Source organism: Rousettus aegyptiacus, unplaced genomic scaffold (genome assembly GCF_014176215.1).
Source record: "Rousettus aegyptiacus isolate mRouAeg1 unplaced genomic scaffold, mRouAeg1.p scaffold_m13_p_15, whole genome shotgun sequence".
In the NCBI taxonomy this organism is placed as follows: domain Eukaryota; kingdom Metazoa; phylum Chordata; class Mammalia; order Chiroptera; family Pteropodidae; genus Rousettus; species Rousettus aegyptiacus.
Genome location: NW_023416290.1, coordinates 59,976,868 through 59,998,512, shown reverse-complemented (window position 1 = coordinate 59,998,512; position 21,645 = coordinate 59,976,868). Strand labels below are relative to the sequence as shown.

The 21,645-nt window shown below is 62.0% G+C and overlaps 3 protein-coding genes and 1 long non-coding RNA gene across 7 annotated transcripts; 2 read left to right on the top strand and 2 right to left on the bottom strand.

Moving 5' to 3' along the window:
* Window positions 1–185: 185 nt before the first annotated feature.
* GFUS (GDP-L-fucose synthase) lies at window positions 186–9,122 on the top strand. 4 transcript variants are annotated; one of them, XM_036233168.1, is made up of 11 exons: window positions 186–1,315; window positions 5,121–5,277; window positions 5,611–5,725; window positions 6,820–6,948; window positions 7,027–7,100; window positions 7,289–7,422; window positions 7,543–7,607; window positions 7,940–8,006; window positions 8,117–8,196; window positions 8,400–8,499; window positions 8,692–9,122. In XM_036233168.1, exons 2-11 carry the CDS (start codon window positions 5,132–5,134, stop codon window positions 8,745–8,747), a joined length of 966 nt encoding a protein of 321 aa, XP_036089061.1. In that variant the 5' UTR covers window positions 186–1,315; window positions 5,121–5,131; the 3' UTR covers window positions 8,748–9,122. The 4 variants fall into 4 exon arrangements, with proteins under 4 accessions (XP_036089061.1, XP_015994719.2, XP_015994716.2 ...); XM_016139230.2 differs by lacking the exon at window positions 186–1,315 and adding an exon at window positions 1,404–1,929; XM_016139232.2 differs by lacking the exon at window positions 186–1,315 and adding an exon at window positions 4,052–4,154.
* On the bottom strand, window positions 2,619–3,922 carry LOC118612029. Its single transcript, XR_004954691.1, has 2 exons — window positions 3,662–3,922; window positions 2,619–3,003 (listed from the first exon to the last, which is right to left on the bottom strand). It is a non-coding gene; the product is annotated as an uncharacterized LOC118612029 (long non-coding RNA).
* Window positions 9,123–11,462: 2,340 nt separating the features above from the next.
* On the top strand, window positions 11,463–16,160 carry PYCR3 (pyrroline-5-carboxylate reductase 3). The gene is made up of 6 exons (XM_016139242.2): window positions 11,463–11,572; window positions 13,224–13,288; window positions 13,784–13,963; window positions 14,246–14,458; window positions 14,768–14,860; window positions 15,049–16,160. The coding sequence occupies exons 1-6, from the start codon at window positions 11,482–11,484 to the stop codon at window positions 15,229–15,231; spliced, it is 825 nt and encodes a 274-aa protein (XP_015994728.2). The 5' UTR covers window positions 11,463–11,481; the 3' UTR covers window positions 15,232–16,160.
* A 482-nt stretch (window positions 16,161–16,642) lies between these two features.
* TIGD5 (tigger transposable element derived 5) lies at window positions 16,643–21,375 on the bottom strand. The gene has a single exon (XM_016139220.2). It carries the CDS (start codon window positions 21,311–21,313, stop codon window positions 19,415–19,417), a length of 1,899 nt encoding a protein of 632 aa, XP_015994706.2. The 5' UTR covers window positions 21,314–21,375; the 3' UTR covers window positions 16,643–19,414.
* Between the last annotated feature and the right edge of the window lie 270 nt (window positions 21,376–21,645).

The window sequence follows — 21,645 nt, the reverse complement described above, 5'->3', positions numbered from 1 at the left end:
CCGGAAGTCAGCCCCCGGCCCCTCCCTGGGAACTTCCGGCGCCGCTCTAGGCGCACCCGGGCCGGCCGGTCTCTCGGTGGTTTGGACTTCCGGCCAGGTGAGCGCTGGGCCGCGGGGGGGGGCGAGGGGCGGCGGTGGGTCGCAGCCTGGTCCCAGGCGCTGAGCGGATCTTTAACCTCTGCGCTCCGGAAGCCCTGAGCGTGGCTTGTTCCCCGGCTTAAATGGTCACTAGGAGTTTAGGTTCCGGGGGGCTGTCACTGCCGGCGCGGAAACCGGCCGGTCCGGGCGTCGCCGCGAAGGCCCCATCCTCTCACAGTATCTGGCTGCATGCATAACCTCTTGGCCTACAGAGGCACATACTTAAAATGAATGTGAATTATTTGATAATGCAAAATGTACAAATATTTTGAATACCACGCTTAAGTCGTGAGGACCTCTGAAGCCACGAACTGCAGCATGGAGATGCAGTCTGTGCGGTTGGATGTCTGATTGCTGGGAGCTCTTAAGCCTCACGTCTACCTCTTCCTTTGGCCCCACATCTGGGAAAGCTGATAAGAAAAGCTGGCTGTTGCCTCCTAGTCCCCGCCAGCAAGTGGGAACCCTCATCCTGACCCTGCCCTCCAACCGCAAACAAAACCCCAAACCAGTCTGCTTTCCATGCTCGCTCAAGCCATTTTCGGAGGCCTGTCCTGGTTTTCCCAGAAAAGCCTTAAGTAGGAAATTTTCTCACACCATGTGTGTGTGTGTGTTGTCACTCGTCCACATCAGAAACACATCTGGGGTGAGGGTCTACCCTGCTCTTGAAGGATGATCGCAACAGAAGAGAAGCAAGAAAAGGGACCGTCCTCACTTCTAGGAACTGCAGCACCCTTGTGCTGGATTAACTGCACGCAAAAGATTTGACAAGTCATTCATCTGTCTTTCCGCTTCCCTACTGCTCAAGTCCTCCCAGTACCTGGAAGCTGCTTTAAAAGGTACCAGCAGTCACACAACTACAAACCTTCCTGGCATCTGGATCAGTCACTTTTCCTTTTTCTTTCTTTTAATAAAGATAGAGCTGTGCCTGTGCCAAGCCCAATCCCGAGGGACAGAGGCACTCGTGAGTATGTGACTCGAGGTCTTCTGCGATAGGGGCACAGCACTGCCCAGGCTGTAAAAGGGGTGAAGACTGTCCTAGGAACAGGAGCGCCCGGGACAGGGTTCGTAAACCCGCCTTCGACAGTCTCCAGAAGAACCCGTTCATTCCCGAGTCTGCCCAGACTCGTGGAACCAAAATACTCAGACCTGTAGTCTGTGCCTTCGGCGAGCATCCCAGGTGAGCTACGGCAAGTAACCAGGGCGGATGGGGCCTATGGAGCAGCCCTAATGGGGGCCGAAGGGTAAAGGAGAGAGGCTGGAGACCCACGCCGGGGGCGGGGCACCTGGGGCGTGGCCTGTGGAGACGAAGCGGGGAGGAGCCAAGCGGGGCTTCCATCAGGGTTCCGCCCACTGCACGCTGGCTGTGTCGAATCCTGGGGGCTCGATCCTCGGACTCGGCTCCCAAACCGCCCGGGCTCCGCTTTGGGCGCCCGCTTGACCGTGACAGTAGGCCGGGCTGGCACTTGAGCTCTGCGACCGCCGCAGTTTCTGCCCCGCAGTCCGGCCCACGCTGCGTCCACCACTAGCGGCCAGTCCTGGCTGGCGCCCCTTGACTTTTCCCGCTGGGGCCGCTTGGCGCCAGCCCAGCTCCTGGTCTTATGTGTCGGTCGCGTGCCGGGTGCTCACGGTAGGGTGGAGTGGCGATAAAGTCAACATTAGGTTCATCAGATGCAAATATGTGGTGGAATGTTGCCAGAAATAAAGGAAGAGACATGGCTCAGAAATACTAGATGTGAAACAGGAGGCAATAAATGAAAACGCATTGGAATACCTTCCTTAGGGGAGGAACAGGTGGGTAATAATTGCATTATGTTGGGAAGGGCTCAGAGGAAGTTTGGAACGGCTTTATGGGCATGTGCTTTACGTGTCAGGTGGTCAAGGGGTGGGCCGGAATGGACGTTTCTTGTTTTAGCTTCTTCCACATCCATCCCCTCCCTTTTTCATTTTGGGTTGTGGTGCTTCCTAGGATCCACACAGCAACAGTGGCACTGGCAATCTGGGTGCACCCCCTCCCTGTGCCACCTGGTCAACTTGTGACTAAGGCCACCACAATGCCACCCTCTTCTCCAGTCTTGCCCTGAAGGCAATGTGCAATCAGGTGGTGTCCTGAGCCTCTTCTCCCCACCCTGCCTCAAACTGTTCTGGTCACAATGGGCCAAGGGTCAGTGTAGAATCCAAATTAAATTTTTATTATAACCTCATAGTAATTTCTCTTAAATGAAAACAACTAAATTGTATGGGATGGATATATAACGATTGGGGAATTAAGGTTAACTGTACTAACCAATCCTGCCAGCACCTCACCAGAACATCTAGATATGCAATAATTAAATGTGGTCATCGCTGATACTTTGCTAACTTCATCATATAAAAACCATAGTTTTATGGAACTTTAAAATTTTTATAACTATGGAATATACTTATCATAATAAGATGTTGTCAAGGTCATGTTAACCTAAAAACAAAAAAGCCTTACAAAGTGAGTGGCAACAAGCATTTATTTGAGATCAATAAGAATCACTATTCGAGAAGCACCGATTCAGGCAGAAAGCCAAATGTTCTGATTAGGAGACAAAGGCGAGGCATGTTTACGAGAAAGGGGAGGGGACAGTTGCGTCAGTAGAAGGGAGGCATCTATCAGTGCAAATAACATGAAATAGGCATATCAATTCTAAACAATATTTAATTTTCAGTCCTGTAGGTCGTCCTCAGTCCAGTAGTCAGAATATCTCTTGTTATCTCTGCAAACAGTTCATGAGGAACACAGAGTTGCTTTAGGCCCTGGTCCATTTCAACATTCCAAAGATTCGAGGGTATACAAGGCAGTTCCTCTGGCATGGCAGCTTTGGCTCCGTTTTAAAGCGGCTCCATTTATAATATTTAGACAGTAGGAGGAAAGAGCACATTTTATTTATGTTAGTTTAGTTCATTGCTTTAAATACCTGATTTAAATAGAAGCCATGAACTATCACCTGGGATCCAGGAAGGTTGTGGGCAGGCCTGTCACCAGCCTCACAGGTAGGTGGGGGACAGTGCTGAGTAGTGAGGCCTTGCCTTTCTTCCCCAAGAAGCAAGGTGACCCGGGGCAGGGCAAGGCAGGCCTGGTCATGGGGAGATGGCATGGCCATTCGAAGAAGGGTGCAGTGGAAGGATTTTGAGATGTGACGGCAGGACATCTGGGCACAACAATTCACCAGCTACATGAACAGTCAGGGCCTCAAGGATGAAGAAGACTGAGGAGAGGTTTGGAGAGACCAGAGACTGACCCTGCAGGGCGCTTTCTCACTCCTGGGACCTACAGACCAGCTCCTGTCAGCTCTGCCACCCACCGGCCCTGTGACTGTGTGGTTAGTCATTCCATGCCTCTGAACCTCAGCACCAGACGGAGCTGGTATTCCCCTGTTCAGGAAAGCCCTCCCTCCACGGAGTGCTGATTACAAAGCCGGCCCCCAATTCTCCACTCTCTCTGCAACCGCATCCTTTGCAGGTGCTCAGTCAGTTTGGGGAGAAGTCTAGGCGCTACCTGGAGTCCGGCTGGGGGCTGCCTTTGGCCAGGATACCGAGGGGAGGCGGCAGTGTAAGGGGGCTGCAGCTCTGCTTGGCCTTCTCCCTCCTGGAAACCTGTAGCCGGCCACCACTGGGCCCGCGCGCGGGCGGCAGAGGGCAAGTCCACCGAGGCCCAGGCTGCGCCCAGCCAGCAGAGCGCCCGCCGGGAGGTAACTGCCGCGCCTCCTAACTCAGGCTGCGCGTCCCCTCCTCTCGCACTCCCCCACGCTCTCCAGCAGGGTGCTGCAAGCACGTCGGCTGGCTTAAGGCGGGTGCGGCCACCGCCCCAGGAGCAGCCCCCACAATGCCGCGCAGGCCCGGACTCCACTTCCCAGCCCCGCCCGGGCGCCTCGCGAGGACTTCACGTCCCAGAATGCCGCGCGAGGGCCCAGGGCCCCGCCCCCTGCGCCTGGTCTCCGCGCGCGGCTGGGGGATTTAGCCAGAGCGGGAAGCAGGTCCTCGGCCGCCTGGTAGGTGGAGTAGGGGGCAGGGTGGGGTAGGGCGCAGGTGAGACAGAGGGCTCTGGCCACCTAGGGAACTCCCGAGGACGCGGCCTGGCGAGCGGAAGCCAGGCCCTGGGAACTCTGACAGAGAGCCCTGAGGGGTGCTGGGACCCTGGGGCCGTGGGAGGAGCTGGTGGGTGTGGGAGCCGACCCGCGGGCATAGAGGGAGCCCTGGGCCTGAGGAATGATGGGGGCGTGGTAGGGGGCTTGGCCGCCGTGCAGTCTTCCCCACAGGCCTGTGTAGTTGCCAGTAGCAGATGTCTGGACAGGGCCCATCTGGTCGGGGCTGGACGCGGGGGTCCTGCTGCGGAGTCAGAGGCGTCCTGTAGGGGCCCAAGCAAATCTCCACCCTCTAGGATAGGGTTCTCGAGTGTGGGGGTGCCCCTGAGGCCCCTCCAGTTTTGAGCCAGAAGCACGGCCTACCTAGGAGGAACTGGGCCGGCAAAGGCTTTCAGCAACCAGCTGGCCGCCGGTTCCTTGTCTGTAACACACAAGCTTTGGACCGGAGCCCCCAGCCCCAAAGTTACCTGCCTCCCATGTGTCAGCCCACGGGGAGCCCGTGCTCCTTGTCTCAGCACTGGGGGGTGGGGGGTGCAGTCTGTGTTGGGCCTACAGAATGGAACCTGCACGGGCTCTCCTGGCCCGCGGTAGCCCTGAGGCCCCCCATGTGGTTCTAGGCAGAGGGCTCCCTGGAGAATGGGGCTGGGGGGAGAGGATGACTCAACCCAGCTGGGTCTCTCTGGTCCCCAGTGGGCGTCTCTCCTCCTGAAGTGCATCATCCTGTGCCAGTTGCCCCAGAGAGCCCTGAGTCAGTCATTGAACAGTTGTGGGGCCCAGTGCCAAGGCCAGTGACCCCAAGCAGGGGTATCTCAGGGAACTGGGTAATGTTGGATGGGAGCGTGATGGCCTCAGCCTCACTGTTTGGCCCTACAGGTGCAGCTGACATGGGTGAGCCCCGGGGGTCCGTGCGGATCCTGGTGACAGGGGGCTCTGGGCTGGTGGGCAGAGCCATCCAGAAGGTGGTAGCAGATGGGGCCAGGCTGCCCGGAGAGGACTGGGTGTTTGTCTCCTCCAAGGACGCGGACCTCACGTGAGTGGGCCCATTGCTGGAGCACCCCCGTAGGCCTTTTCAGACAGAGCTCTGAGCCAGGCCTGTCCTTGAGCTCGGTGGCCTCATGTCTGCTCCCTCTGCACCAGGTGACTGGTGTGGCCTGGGTGTGCGCAGTTCTGCTCCTGGGCAAACATCCTCCCATTTCTTCCTGGAAGCCGGCGGCCTCATAGTGGCCGGTGCCTGAACTGGCCACGTTCCTTTGGCAGTGTGTCTGCCATCAGCCCTGTCCAATTTCTATTCCCAGTGCCTCAGTCCCAGGGTGCTAGTTCCCTCAGGCCTTCAGGGGACCCCTGATTGCCCTTCTCCTTCCAGGGACGCTGCACAGACCCGAGCCCTGTTTGAAAAGGTTCGGCCCACACACATCATCCATCTTGCTGCAATGGTGGGAGGCCTGTTCCGGAATATCAAATACAATTTGGACTTCTGGGTAAGTGAAGGCCCCAAACGAGTGCTGGAGCCAGGAGCTGGGCTCCAGGAACTTCCTGGCTAGCTTCCCACATTCATCTTCTGGCCCCAGGCAGTCCCTGGGAGTCAGGGCTAGGCACAGCCTGGTAGGGGCCCCCAATGACCCACACTCGATCTGTAGGAAGAGGGGCGTACAGGCAGATCTGGGACATTTGACCTACTATGACTTGACTGGTGGGTTTGGGGAGCTGAGAGAAGCCAGTGTTCTCTGTGTGGCTTGAGACTGCTCCCCGTCTCCACTCTGTCCTGCTCCCAGGACCTCTCTGGTCCAGCTGCACCAAGCGAGTCCTGGCACACGCTCCAGGGTACAGAAGTGTGAACTGAGTGCTGGGTCTGCGTTGTGTGCCCTGTGGTGGGGGGGCAGGAGGAGATTGGGGGGACAGGAGGAGATTGGAGTTCTGTGGGCTGCACCCCTGAGGGTTGGCCCCACTGTCTCCAGGAAGCTGATCTAGGCATGGTTCGGCCCTGCATCAGGCACTGGGGTGGCACAGGCTCAGATCAGATTCTGCCCTGAGGGCCCCTGTCACCCCAGGCCCACCTGGTCTCAGCCACAGCCTTCCCAGCAGGCTGCCTAACCACCACCTCTCCCTTCTCCCCAGACCAGTCCAAATGCCCTGGTCATCTCATATCCAGTTTCCAGAAAGAGAGGCGGGGCTCCAGGAGTGTGGGGCTGGCCCAAGGCTTCACTGCTCTTGGGCGCCTGTGGGGCGGGCAGGTGGAGGGGCCCCTTCTGCCTCAGGGCCAGATCGCCGAGCTCTGTTTCACCCTCAGCAGCCCTGGTGGATGGGGCCCAGCCTTGAGCTGAGGAGTGCAGCCCTCTCCTCTGGGACCTTGGGAAGGCAGGTCCAGACCCTCCTACAGCCAGCTAAGGGTGTCATAGGCCAGGAAGGCAAGCAGAGGCTCCACCCTGCCCTGGAGAAGTAGTTAGGACAAGGAGTCTCAGATACTGCCCAGGTCGGAGGGCCAGGGTATGTCCCGCTTCTGCTGGGGGAGCCGGTAAGGGCTGGGGTCTTGCCTGGAAGGTCTGAACCCGTCACTGACCCCTGTTCCCCCAAGAGGAAAAACATGCACATCAACGACAACGTCCTGCATTCGGCCTTCGAGGTGGGAGCCCGCAAGGTGGTCTCCTGCCTGTCTACCTGCATTTTCCCTGACAAAACCACCTACCCCATCGATGAGACCATGGTGAGAGCGGAGGCTGGCTGGGGGCGGGGCCGGGGCGGGGGCAGGGCCTGGACGCACAGGCTTTCTCTGCTCCGCCAGATCCACGACGGGCCGCCACACAGCAGCAACTTTGGCTACGCCTACGCCAAGCGGATGATCGACGTGCAGAACAGGTCTTCCTGCACCTGCCCACCTGAGGCCAGCCGGGAGTAGGGGAAGAGGGCCGCGTGCCCCCGGGTGGGTGGGGCTCCCAGCCCTCCTCTCCCGTGCGTGCGGGCCTCCAGCTAGGAAGCCAGGGACCAGGGACGGGCGGGTGGGTGGTCCCAGGGCGAGGGCGGGCGGACACGCTGTGCCTCCGCAGGGCCTACTTCCAGCAGCACGGCTGCACCTTCACCGCGGTCATCCCCACCAATGTCTTCGGGCCCCACGACAACTTCAATATCGAGGATGGCCACGTGCTGCCGGGCCTCATCCACAAGGTGCACCTGGCCAAGAGTGAGTGCCTGCTGCGCAGCACCGACCAGGTCACGGTCCTGTTGGGGTCCCTGGGTCTCAGCTGGGAGGAGTGTGGTGGCCGGCACAGCCAGCTGACACCCGCCCTCCCCGAATCCACAGGCAGCGGCTCAGCCCTGACGGTGTGGGGCACAGGGAGGCCTCGGAGGCAGTTCATCTACTCACTGGTTCGTGCAGGAGGGTGCGCGGTTGTCCCCACAGTGTCTCCCTGGGCCTGCCATGCTGGCTGTGGGGAGGGTGAGGGAGCCTGGAAGGGGGGCGGGCCTGAGCCCCTGTAGGTGCCTGGCCCCACGGGAGTTCTGGGTGCAGCTCTGAGCTCAGTGGGAGAAGGGACTTGGCCACTGGGGCAGAGCTGGCCAAGGACTGCCCAAAGGGAGGAGCCCCTGGCCCTAGTGGGGCCTGGCCTATGCCCCCACTGGACAGGTATGCGAGGGAGAGGTGCCCTGTGGTCCCGTTGGGCCGTCACTGGTGGCCTTTGACCCTGCCTGTCTGATGCCAGGACCTGGCCCGGCTCTTTATCTGGGTCCTGCGGGAGTACAGTGAGGTGGAGCCCATCATCCTGTCAGGTGGGCATCCTGCAGCCCCACCTCTGCGTCTGTGGGACGTCCTGGGGGGGGGGTGGCGGGGGCCAGGCGGAGGAAGCCTTATGCTGTCCCGGTCCCCTCGCTCCCCACAGTGGGCGAGGAGGACGAGGTTTCCATCCAGGAGGCAGCCGAGGCCGTGGCGGAGGCCATGGACTTCCACGGGGACATCACCGTATCCTTTGGCCTATCCAGTGGGCACCGGGAGCCTCCCCTCCCTGCCAGAGGCTGCAGTCTGGTCTGGTGCATGGTGGTGCCCACCCTGGCCTCTGGGGCTGGGTCTGCCACTCTGTCCCAGAGCTCCCCAGGGAAGGGCAGAGGAGGGTGGAAGAGGAGGTGGGGGCCGCCCTCCTGCTGTGACCTTGACCAGGCCACCAGTTTGATACGAGCAAGTCAGATGGGCAGTTTAAGAAGACCGCCAGTAACGGCAAGCTGCGGGCCTACCTACCGGACTTCCGGTTCACGCCCTTCAAGCAGGGTGAGGCCCCTGCCCCTCCCTGGGCCTCGGCTTTCTACTGCCAGCTGGGGGTGGATGCCCTGTGGTTTGGGTCTCCAGACCTTCATCGGGGCAGCAGGACACAGGGGCGACTGCCCTACATCACTGGGGGCCCCACGCTCCCCACCTCCCATGGAGGTCAGTGCAGCTCTGGCCCTCGCCTGCCCTCTGCAGCCGTGAAGGAGACCTGTGCCTGGTTCACCGACAACTACGAGCGGGCCCGGAAGTGAAGCTCGGCAGGGCTGGCGCCTGCCTCCCTTAAGCCAGTCAGCTGGCAGAGACCAGTGGCAACCATCCTCAGTCCCTGCCAGGAGTCCAGGGCACTGCCCACGACGTGGGCCCACGTTCCACGCCTCCGCCTGGGTGGCTCCTAGAAGCTGTCCAGCAGGGCCACCACTCCTGTTCACCCTCAGGGAAACCAGGCCTGGCCAGGCCTGGCACCTAGCTCCCTGGTGCCAGTGCCCAAGCTCTGAGCGTGTCTTCTGATCTTGCTCTCCCACCCCTGGGAGCCAATAAAGTGCATTTCATAGGCCTGGCCCTGGCAGCTCTGTGCCAGCTGTGCCCCACACCGGGCACTGCCTCCCTGAGCCTGGCCAGCCCCAGGACCCACTGTCTCCCTGTTGACTTCTCAGCCCCCAAGAGCTGCTGGGCCGGGATGGCCAACTGTCCCTGGGGGTGCAGAACCCAGAGATGTGGAGAGGCAGGTGTGTGGGCAGGAAGCAGGCAGGCCTCAGGGGAGAGACAGGGTGGACTGTTGGCCAGTGGGATACAGGCAGAGCATTTCCTGCTGGGGCCATAGCCGTGAGCAGGCCTGATGACCTGTGCTCCCCTGGGCTCCCCTCAGTCCTAGGGCTTTTGGGGAAAGAGGCTGGGTCTGGATTCGGACAGGCAGAGTGGGGTGGATCTGAGGGAGGATGGTGAGTGGGTGGCTCGGCCTTTCCTGGGACTATAAGAGACAGCTTGGCCCAGCCTGGGCGATGGGGCCTGGACTGCCCTTCTCCCATGGACAGTAACAGGTGTCACTTGGGAGTGCCCGCTGGGCCTTGTGGGCGAAAGGCGAGTGGCATGGGCTTCCCATTCTCAATTTGAGAAGGACAAAAGTCCAGACAGGTTGAATGACAGGAACCTTGGCCAGCCAGTCAGTGCTGGGCTGTGGGTCTAAGAGTACCCAGCTCCAAAGCCCCCCAGGCCAGTGCCTGATGGACTGCCTGCCAGGACCAGGCACCGTGCCTGGCCTGGGGCCTGCCTCTCCTCAGAGCCCCTCCTGCCCTGGGCTCTTTGCCACCTTCGTGCTGACGACTCCCAGCTTTCTTCTTACCCAGGTGTGCCTGCCACGTCCATTCCTTCCTACCATTAATCCAGGTGGTGGTGGCTGTCTTTCCTATTCCAGGCGCACAAGTCCTAACCTCTCTCCGCGAGCCCAGCTGCCCTCACTGCATTAGTCACCACCTCCTCGCTCTCTGGCAAGCCCAGGTGTTCATCCCTCGGGCCTCCGCAGCTGGCCCCAGTGTCCTCATGTCAGTGCCTCCCTGCTTTTTAGGTTCCAGCTGAGGTCCTTTCCCTCTGAACCCCCACATCGCTATGCAGGGTTGCCCATCTGCTATCCGGAAATTCCTGGGAGCCTCTTCTCCCCTCGGGACTTGGAGCTCCAGGACCCAGGTCGGCCCTTCGTAGTGTATCCCCGGGGTGCCAGCCCTTTGCCAATGAAGGCTCTGCCCATGTCAGGGTTCAGGGTGGGGGAGGGGGGTGGTGCCTGAGGCGGAGCTGGATCAGCCAGGTGAGAACAGGGAAGGAGGCCTGGCACAGAAGAGCCCTGGACACACCTGGCAGGACACAAGTGGTGGTCGTGTCTCCTCAGTGTCCCCTGGGTTGTCCCATGTGCATTTACCATAAAGGGGCTTTCTCCCCAGACATGCATGTTCTCAGGCTGAGGGTCAGCTGTCAGCTCAGCTGCCGTGTGGCACTCATCCCTGCCCAGGGTAGGGCCACAGTGGAGGCAATGTTGAGTGAATTAGGGAATTTCATTGATGAGCTTAGAAAATATCAAAGTAGAGTTTAAAAGAAAAAAATCCTTAGAATTCAATCTTAAACTTGCAAACTTTTTAAAAAACTCAAACAATAGATCCTCAAGCCTTATTTTCCCCGCGTCAAGTAGAACTTGCAAGCACACCCCACGCACATCCCCATCTACCCCTGTCCGTTTCTAAGATGGCCCCTGGCCCAGAGTCAAACACTCCATCATCCCCAGAACCAACAAGAGGGGCCAGGTCTGGGCTGGGGCCCCAGGCCTGAAGAAGGCCTGCCTTCTTCCCTCAGCTTCCCGGGAGGCCCACGGAAACCGGTATCTGGTCTGGCTGAAGTAATTTCTTTAACACGAAAGCTACAGACACCTGCTCACACGTATCACTGGCAGAGCTAATTTTATGCTGTCGCCCCAAGCCGCCAGAATATGGACCATGTCTACTGGTCTTTCATCAGAATTAGGGCGCATGTCCCTCCTGGAAGCTCAGCGGCCAAGCGACCACCGATCGGTGGCCTCCCGAGCTCCGCAGCGTCCCCACGAGGGACGCCGACCAGGCACGCTCCAGGGCACGGACCTCCCGGACGGGGTCAGAGGAGACACCACCCTTTTCGGCTCTTCATCTTTGAATGGAGCTTCTCAAGCTGCCTTCCAGAAAATCAGAATCTGATCTGCACACACGCCCCCAGAACCCTACCGCGACTCGCTGTCACCCCCAGCACCGCGACCCAGGCCTTCGGTCCGCAGCGAGGGACGGTCCGGGGCGCCCAGCACTCGGCCCCGCCCCCTTGCGGGGCCCCGCCCCAGGGAGCTGCGGAGCGCGGGCGGGAGCCGGGCGCGAGCCGGGCGGCGGGGGGCGGGGCGGGGAGGCACAGCCCATTGGTGGGCCGCGGGGAGGGGCGGGGCCGCGGGGAGGGGCGGGGCCTCGGGCGGGCAGCGGCGAGATGGCGGCGGCGGGGACGGCCCCGCGGCGCGTGGGCTTCGTGGGTGCCGGCCGCATGGCGGAGGCCATCGCGCAGGGCCTCATCCGAGCAGGTGGGCGCGCTTCCGACACGGGTCTGGTGTGGGAGGGGCGGGTTCACCCGGCCGGAGTTCATCCGCCTGCAGGGATGAATCCCGCAGTCCCTAGGGGAGGAGCCGGGGCAGCCTGGGGCGTGCGCCCAGGGGTCCCCGAGTGGAGCGAGGCCGCGCGGGCATGGGCCAGGGCGGACCCTGCCCCCGGACTCACTTCACCCGGAGAGCACGGCAGGAAGGGACGTACGCGGGGAGGCTTAGAGCCGGTGCCCCACAGCAGCCAGCAGCCGCAAGTGGCCGTAGAGCTCTTGCAATGTGGCTGTTCTGATTTGAGAAATGCTTTGAGTGTATAGAATGACATGTACACCGGATTTGGAAGATTTAGCATCAGAAAAGGAAGAGTAATATGTTTTAGTAGTTTTTAATATTGATTATGCATTGGACAGATAGTATTTTGGCTATATTGGATTACATAAAATGTAATACATTTAGCTTCACCTGTTTCTTCCTGTTTTCTGTGACTACTAGTTCACACATTGCTTGGGTCTGCACTCCCTTAGAGTCTGGGATCTCATGCCACTCTCTGGCCTTTGTCTGGTGGCTTGCTGTCAGAGGCTTTTTTCTATTCGTATGCCAACTCCACTCCGGGTGACATGGTACAGGATTTCTAAACCTCAGCACTAAGGACTTTTGAGGCCAGATATTCCATCCTTCACATCGTAGAGTTTTTAGCGGCTTCCCTGGCCTCTCCCCGCTAGATGTCAGTAGCACCCACCAATTGTGACAGCCAAAAAAAGTTTCCAGACACTGCCTTAGTCACCTGGGGGTGTGGGGATCTTTTCCAGTTGAGGACCATTGGTTTCCAGCAGGGGATGGCAATGCTGGCCTGATCCTACTCCACGGAATTTAGAAACCTTTACGTGTAGGTAATTGGCTGGTTTTCTGCTTTCAGCCAGATAATGAAGTCCAGAGTGGTCAAAGGCACAAAAAATTGATTGCAAGTCTCAGGTGTCTTAAAACCCTGTAACACCCAGCACCATTGCCTGCCTCTCGGGGCTGTCCAGCTTCAGCGTCGAGGGTAGTGCGCGTCTGTGTAATACACAGTGGGTGTACGTCACTGCTACGGTTCTTCAGTTCTGGGCGTAGGTTTGGGGTGTACTTCTGCCTCATGTTAGGCGTTACAGAAGTCCGACCTCCCCAGCCCCGCGCTCCACAAACATGATTGCTACCAAGTGGGCACTTATCTCCTTTGATGTCCCAGTACAGATGCACCCCCTCCCAGGGAAGCTTGGCCCCCATCGGGCCTCCGTACCCCCCTGTTCCCCCCAGCCTTCCGGTTCCCAGAGGCAGAGGTCCCGGGGATCTGCATCCCCACAAGGCAAGCTCCTGGCCCCTGCTTTCAGCAGGGCCTCTGGATCGGCAGCCGCAGCAGCGGTAGGCAGTGGCAGTGGCAGTGACTACCGAGTAGAATTGAATGGCTCTGATTACCCGGTCTGGGTTGCACCAGGCACCCCTGCCGAGCACTTGGGTTTATGGAGAGCCTCAGGCCAGCCAAGGGCCAGAGGGTCCAGGTGAGGCTGATCCTGAGAGAGCTTTCAGTAAGGGGCAGGCCAGGCCGGCTCCTCCCCTCCTTCCTCCCTCCTCACTGATCCCAAGCCTTGCCTTTCTCCAGGAAAAGTGGAAGCCCAGCATGTGCTGGCCAGTGCCCCAAGTGACAGGAACCTCTGCCATTTCCGGGTGAGCTGGGGCCCAGCTCCTCTGGTTGAGGCTGCCCCCCAGGGGCCCAGGGTGGCTCTTGGCTCCTGTCCCTCTGAAACACTTCTTGGGGCCAGGGAAGTGCTGCTTATTTAGCTAGTTTTGAGACTCTGCTGGGGAAAGGGAGGTCAAAGGCTAGAGGGAAAGTCAAGGTTCTGGAGGGTCAGGGCAGAGTAAAGGAGTGTGCGTGTGCATGCATGTGTGTGTATGTTGGGGTGGGCAGGGATGGCCATGGGTACTTACTGGGGTCAGAGGGCCTGCGTTGGTGCTGACATCAGCGGGTCTGTGGGTCGCAGAGTTCGGTCCTGAGCAAGAGCGCATGGTCTGGGTGAGTCCTGGGCTGCATGAGTCAGGAGTTGGGGTGGCACAGGAGAGATGCACAGAGACCCATGGGGAGGCGGGTGGGCTCCAGCTGGAAGGGCTGTGGTCTGGGAAAACGCGCACTTACCCCACCTGGCCCTGGCGTTCCCGGTGCAGGCTCTGGGCTGCAGGACCACTTATTCCAACCAGGAGGTGCTGCAGACCTGCTCCCTTGTCTTCTTTGCCACCAAGCCCCACATCCTGCCCGCCGTCTTGGCAGAGGTGGCCCCTGTGGTCACCTCTGAGCATATCTTGGTATCTGTGGCTGCTGGGGTCTCTCTGAGCACCCTGGAGGAGGTAAGTGGCCTGTGGGGATGAGGCTGTGACCCCAGAGTGGGCTCTGCTGGCCAGACTCAGCTTCCTAGCCCTTGTCATTCGAAACTGGCCCCAGGATGGGCGGGACAGGTGGCAGGCAGCCTCTTGGCCAGCCTGCAGAGATGGCCAGGTGGCTAAGGGACTAGGGTTAGGCTTCCTCTTGGTGCTGTACCTGGGAAGCCGGGGAGGGGGCCTGACTTGTGTGCACACCTGCCTGGCAGGGCTGACCCACAAGTTCCTTGACTCCAGCCTCCTTCTGGCTAGCTGCTGCCCCCGACCGCACGGGTGCTGCGGGTCTCGCCCAACCTACCCTGCGTGGTCCAGGAGGGAGCCATGGTGATGGCCCGGGGCCGCCATGCCGGGAGCAGCGAGGCCGAGTTCCTGCAGTCTTTGCTGGAGGCCTGTGGGCAGTGTGAGGAGGTGCCCGAGGCCCAAGTGGACATCCACACCGGCCTCAGCGGCAGCGGTGTGGCCTTCGTAAGTGTTGTCTAGTCCACCCGCCCTCGCAGGCCGTCCCTCTGCAAAGTGGGGCCTTCCCAAGTCCCTGTGATGCCCTCAGACCCAGGGGCTTGGTCCCCAGCTGCCCGCGAGCTCTGCTGTCATCCACGTCACTGCCTTCCTGGGCCTTTGAGGCCAGCCCCTTGGTAGACCCCTGGGCCCAGGCCTCAGCCTGGGTGCTGCACTGGTGGCCGGTGCTCTGGGCCCTATTCCTGGAGGTTCTGAGCCTTCTTGAGGCTGGGCGCTGTGTGCGGGGGAGGGCCGGCACTGACGCCGCTGCCCCTACAGGTGTGCACCTTCTCCGAGGCCCTGGCCGAGGGTGCCATCAAGATGGGCATGCCCAGTGGCCTGGCCCACCGCATTGCTGCTCAGACCCTGCTGGTGAGTGATGGCGGCCCCAGGGGAGCACGTGAAAGGGGCGGGGCTGTGTCCCTCCCGGGAGCGGTGGGGAGGGAGACAGTGGGCCCGAGAAGCCCAGGCCGAGATCGGGGGGCGCATGATGACAGGACACAGTGGGGCTGAGCTGGCGGAGAAGGGTCCCCCGCCTCCCCCAACACGCCCCTCCCCAGGGGACGGCCAAGATGCTGCTGCAGAAGGGACAGCACCCAGCCCAGCTGCGGACGGACGTGTGCACGCCGAGCGGCACCACCATCTACGGGATCCACGCCCTGGAGCAGGGCGGCCTTCGGGCGGCCGCCATGAGCGCCGTGGAGGCCGCCACCTGCCGCGCCAAGGAGCTCAGCAGGAAGTAGGGCGCAGGCGCAGCGTGGGGGCCACGGCCCCAGTACCCAGAACAGCCCGGCCGCCCCCGTCCCGCCCTCCCAGCCCCTTCCCGAGCACTGCGGTCCTTGGACTGGCAGGAGCCTCACTGTTGTGCCCCGTCTCCCGCCCGGGGAAACTCAAGGGGCAGAACTTGGGGGGTCCCCTCCCACCCTGGGCAGAAGGCAGCGTGGTGATGGCCACCGTGAGGGCGCCGTGGCCTCTGAGGGCATGAGCACGGGCAGCACTGGCCAGGCGGGCAAGGCTGTGAGCAGAGGCCCTCGTAGCTGTGTGACTGCAGCCCAGCTGGCGCACGGGGACATGTGGAGTCTGCGCCAGACCCGATCCCCCCAGCGAAGCCAGGGGTGTTACGCCACCGCGTCTGTCCTGTCCTGTCCCTGGGCGGGGCTCGCCACTGGGGTCTGTGTGCCCCACCCCCGCTGAAGAGGCTCTGCCCCTGCCCCGGGAGGCCCCAGAGCAGATGGCTCCCGGCAGCAGCAGCAGCTGGTTGAGGAGCGGCCCGTTCTCCAGACCCTAAGCTCCTGGCAAGTGGCAGGTGGAGCTGGTCCTGATGGCCCTTCCTAGTCAGGAGTCCTGGAGGGTCCCGTGCTCTGGCCTCTGGTGCAGGACCTGGCTCTCCAGCATGTCCCTGGACAGGCCAACAAGCTGGGAACTGGGGCCCAAGCAAGGCTGTGGGGCCTGTGGGGAGGGGGCCCCCAGGCTCGCTGGGCCTCTCTGGCCTATGCAGGCCCTCTCACTCTCCCCTTCCCGCCCAGGTCAGCGCCTCTCGCGCCCCCCGCCCCCCGCCCCGTTCTGGCCTTTGATCAGTCTGACAGAGCCTTGCTATTTGTGAGAATGTCACCTTGAATTCATTTCCACACCCAATTTATCTGTGAAATGGGATTAAAGTTGCTGTTACGTAGCAAGGAGTGGCTGACATTTCATGGGCGGCTGACAGAACCACTGTCCAAGTGCCTGGAAGTGCGTCTCAGCCAAGGCCAGGACACTGGGCTTGGTCCGAGGTGGGGTATGGGTTCCCCACACCATCACCTGGAAGCCCTGCACCCCGACCTCACACTCAGCCATGTGCCAGTGAGTCCCAGGGACACATCTCACAGTCCTTGGAGACCAAAGAGGCCACTCCCTGAATAAGGGGTCTTGGTGAACCCCCAGCCCAGCTGGAGGGGCAGCTTGGGCTACGGGGAGCAGGGTCACGGCCCAGTCATTAGCTGGCCACGTCTCTTCATCTTACAGCTCAAGGTCAAAAGGACTTTTCCTGGAGACGGGCGTAGGATAACGTTCGTCAGTGCCGTCCCCTTCTTATGCCCTCCCCACTTTTTTCGGCTTTTAAACTGTTCTAGATTCAAACATTGGGTCAGAGCTACACAAACAAGACTTTAGGGATGCATCTGAAGCCGACACTTTCAGCCTTTATTGTAAAGCACACTGGGCCCACCTGACCGGGTCGGCTCCGCCATCAGCGGGTGTGTGAGAGCACCGCTCAGAGCACACAGCCCAGCAGCCCGCAGTCCTCCCAAGGACGTGCCACTGGAGTGAAGTGTCATGGCTGGCCACCCTCACTGTGGGCCGAACAATACCCATGGCCCTACGCACAACCTGGAGGTCTCTGGACATCTAGGGGGCCCATCCCAAGCACGCAGCCCCCTCAGGCAGGGCTGGGACTCCTGGTAGCTGCTGCCCAGCCTCTTCCCTCAAAATATGCATGTCGGGTGGTTTCAGCAGAATGAAGCCTGCGTGCGTGCTTGTTGTACCCAACAAGTTCCCTTCCTCGCCCACTGCCAAGCCCGCGGGGTGAGCTCTCACTGACTCGGAAGAAGGGACACCTCCTGGAAGGGCAATGACCCTCACACCTTGAGTATGGGTCAAAAGGAGTGAACAAGGGGAAGCTGATGGCTTTGTGCCCAAGCACCTGCCTGGCTGCAGGCATCCCCACGCCAAGGCAGAGAACACAGAATCCTCCAGTGAAGCAGCTTCTGGCTTGCAGACAACCAACGTCGAAGGAGTTCCAGCATCAACCGAGACCCAGACCCCAGTGCCACCTACCACCTCAGCTCTGGTCATCACGGACCAGGCTGTAGGCTCAAGCACTCTGGGGCCCGGCAGGTAACTGCAGTGAGAGGCGGGCTGCCAAGTGCAGCCACCAGCTAAGGTCCACTTCAGTCACTCTGCAGGGAGCAGCTCTGGGGACTCCTGCCATAAGCCTCGGGCCAGGCCGCCCCATGACTTCATACAGAGCTGAGCCCAGAGAGATAGGTAACTGCCAACCAGCGCTGTGGTGTGATGGGCACAACAGCATGTTACTGGGACCGTCCTGGGGGCCGGGTGCTCCCAGCCTCTGTCCTGTGGCACCACAGGACGCCAGCACCTTCACTCATGGAGGGCACCTTTACAAGCCCTCCCATGAGGGGGCCACCAGCCCAGCGAAGCCAATAGCCCCCGAGACTCACACTCGCCAGGCACTAATTCCTCAAGCCCCAGGCCAGCTGGACCGGCCTCTTATGCAGTACCCACTGAGGGCCCCCTGGGAAGACCAGAGCCCCCTCCACAGGTGAAGTCTGGGCCAGTGCCACGAGGCAGCTCCAGGAGACGTAGGACAGGACCTTGGCCAGAGGGGCCAGCAGCGGTGCAGCCAGAAGGGCCATTACTGAGGCTGCTGGGCCGCATGGGGAGCCCACCTGCACCCTCATGCCACCTTTCCGCAGCCAGCATGCTCCCAGCCCTGGGTCCCTGAAGCCCTGTGCCAGCTGTTTGGGTTAGAGAGCCAGGGCCAGCCTCAGACTGCCGAAGGCTCCTGCAGGAGTGCAAGCTCCAGAGCTGACATGGATGCACCAGATGGGCCCTGGCAGGCGAGGCTGGAGGCGCTGCCCTGTGCCCAGCTAGCCAAGCCTCACTTCCGGCGCTCACAAATTCCTCCCATCCTTTCCTCAGCGTTCAGACCTGAGATATTTTATGCATGTGTGTGGTTTTTGTCTTGACTGGGGCAGTTCTAGGGAACAGCCGGTGATCCTGCACTTGAGTGGAAATTGCTCGAGGGTTCCCTGCAGCGGCCTCATTACGATGAAGCCATTCCATGGTGCACACACCAGCAGTCAGCAGCCTCAGTCGTCGCGAGCCACCAAGACGACACAGGGCAGGGGAGAGTGAGGGGTGAGCGCCTCTCAAAGGCTCTGAGCAACATCTCTGTAGAGGCAGGCCCCCTCCCGCCCTGGGGCGAGCACTCTGAGCCTCAGACCACCAGCAGGGATCTGAACAGCTGGACGGGAGGCGAGAGCTGGGCAGTCACACGAGGGCCCTTCCCTGCTTTCAAACTGTGCCACCCAGAAGCCAAGTTCCTAGGGCCCGTGTCAGTGCCAGGAGAGGCAGACAAGGCCAGAGGGGCCTAAGGCACCGCGGGGTTGTCCCGGCATGGCCCCGGAGCTGGACAAAGTGAGCAGTGGCTGCTGGGGATCTGGGGAGCTTGGCGAGTCACTGTTCAAGTCACCAGGCCGCAGTCTGGCCGCACACCAACCCCATGCGATGAGAGGGCTGTTCAGAGATGTATTTTCTTAAGGAAAAATTAAAATCTGAGTGGAGCTGAACTCTATACCCCCACACACCAGAACCTCAGGAGGCCCAGGTGTGGGGCACAGTCCCTTCCCGGCCTGTGGAGCCATCCTCTGAGACCAGACCCAGGCTGGGGACTGAGACATCACTCTGCCTCTCATAGACTGTGAAAATGGACTGAATGTGCTAGAAACAAACCCAAGTGGTGTGCTTCCCCGCTGCCCCACACGGCTGTGGCGGGGTACAGGATCCATGCAGCACCAGGCCTCCAGGTGGACAGGAATGCGGGGCCCTCACGAGGCAGGGCGGAGGCCTCGGCCCCACAGGGGCGATCCACCCTCTGCTAGGTGCTGTGACCTAAGTGCCAGGCATGAGGGGCCCCAGCCGAGGCCACAGACCCCATGGGAGTGCTAGCCCAGGCAGGGGAGCACAAGACTGGGGCCCCCCTTCCAGCCCCCAGGATGACTCTCCACCCACACAGCTCCTCCTGGCCGCTCAGGCTGGCATCCTCAGAGCCCCTGGTCATGGGGCAGGCGACTGGGGGAGCAGGGGGGGAGACTGTGTCACCTCCCTCTGGGTGCAGCAGGACAAAGGCCGCTTGGGCTGGCTTGGTCATACCCCGTCGTCGGGGACTTCTGGGGAGGGCCCGATGCCACCCAGCCTCCGGACCATGCTGATCAGGGAGCGCAGCTGCACCAGCTTCAGGGGCCCCACCTCCCGGGGGTCCTGGCCTTCCAGCCACCGCAGAGCAGTCTCGAGACCTCGCACCGCGTCCCCAGCTGTGGGGAGGGCCGGCGCCCCCTCCCCACCCTCCGCTGGAGAGGGGAGGCTGGCTGGGGGGGGATGGGCCACAAGGGTTGGGGCAGGGGGCCGGCCAGGGCCCACCTCCTCACGGCAGCCATCTGGCAGGCACCCATCGTCATCCAGGTGCAGCCACGTGGCGACCTCCTCCGGAGCCAGGCGCTTGTAGGCCAGGGCTGCCAGGTGCGTGAGGTCGTTGAGCACTCTGCTGCGTTCTGCCGCCTCCTCCGCCTGGCCGGCTGGCTGCCCCTGCCCCACACACTCCTCCGGCTGGGGCTCAAAGGCCGCCCGCAGGCCCAGCAGCCAGCAGCGCTCGATGCTGCCAGCCTGCACCAGGTCCCAGGAGAGGCCAGCTAGGTAGAGCATGTCCTTGAGCATGAAGCTTCGCATGAAGTCCAGCGGGGAGCCCCCGGCGCAGGACACCGCCAGCCGCAGCAGCTCCCGCTTGTACAGCTGCTTGAAGGCAGCCACCACACCCTGCTCCAGAGGGGCAGGGATGTGTGCCCGACCGCTGCCCTTGGACAGGAACAGCACGCGAACAGCCCCATCAGGGGTCTGCAGCTCCTCTGGGGGACCGAGGGGCTCAGGCCGGAAGCGCCTGGGGGTCTCCTCACTCTCCTCCAGGGCGGGCATCCTGGTAGTGGGGCTCGGGCAGGGTGGGTGGGCGACCAGCAGCACGGCCTTCTGCTGCAGGCAGCTGCGCCGCAGGTAACGCCTGACGCCTGGGACGAACTCCTCGAAGAACCAGCCGCGGAGCAGTGGGCGACTGAGCCAGGCATCTGGGCTGTAGCGGTAGGAAGCTGGGAACTTGTCCTGGTTGTGGTGGCGCAGGCTGGGCGGGTCCGGCAGCTGCCCGATGACCAGCGGCTTCAGTTTGTGGCTGCCGGTCAAGTTAGCGGCCAGCAGCACCGTCACCCGGTCACCCCGCCACCGGCGGCCGCATCCTCCCGCGCCTAGTGGCGCAGCCTGCTCCGGAAGCAGCTTCCAATAGAGGCCGGTGACGTTGGCGTTGTAGATCTGCTCATCGCCGTAGCCGCCCTCGGCGGGGGACGGCGGGGCCGGGACGCGGCACGGGAGGGGGCCGGCGCCCGGAGGTGGCGCGGGTTCCTGCTTGACGGGAGGGCTGGGCGCGGGGCCGACGGCCGGGGGCTCGGTCTCGCCGTAGATGCGCTGGCTGGAGATGCCGTGGCGCTTCTGCCAGCGCCAGAACCAGCCGTGGCTGGCCTTGAAAGTGCACTCGGGCCCGTAGATCTGGCGCGCGAAGGCCTCGGCCTGCGCCTGGATGAGCGGCCCCGAAAGCGGCACGCCGTGCTGGCGCAGCGCCAGGAACCACGAGTACACGGCGCGGTCGATCTCCTCCTCGTTGGCCAACCGCATCTTCTTGCGCTGCGTGCCCACCTCGCCGCCCAGCTGCTCCAGGAACCAGCGCAGCTTCGGCTCGTCCTTGAGCCAGCCGCGCAGCGTGCCGCCGGGGACGCCGAAGTCACGGCACACACTGGCCTGTCGCTCGCCGCCCTTGACGCGCTCGATGGCCTGCAGCTTGTCCTTGATGGAGTAGGCCTTGCGGAAGGCCATCTTCACGGCCACGCGAGGCCGCGCGGCAGGGCCCGAGACGGGAGTGGAGGGCCGCGGCGGCTGCGCGGGGCGCCCGGGCGGGAGTCGGCGGCCACGGCGCGGAGCCGGACCGGCCGAGGGGCCCGCAGGGTACATGGCGGCGGCGGCCGGAGCGCGGGAGCCATAAGCCCGCCGGGCCGGCCGCGCGGGGCGGGGCGCTGGGGGCGGGCCCGGCCGCGGCCCTCCCCTTTGTCTCGCCGGCTCCCGAGGCGCAGGCGCGCTGGCCCCGCCCCGCGCCGCCGGGCTCCCGGCGCGTGCGGGCCCGTCAGCCCCGCCCCGTCCCGACGAGTCCACTGGGCCGGTAGCGCGGGGGGGGGAGCGAGCGGGCTGCGGTCCTGTTCCCGGCCGTGTGCTGCGGCTCCTCCAGAAGAGAGCGAGCCCCGTGGTGGCCTCTCTCCGGCTTCTGTCTTTCCAGCAGCGGGGAGAAT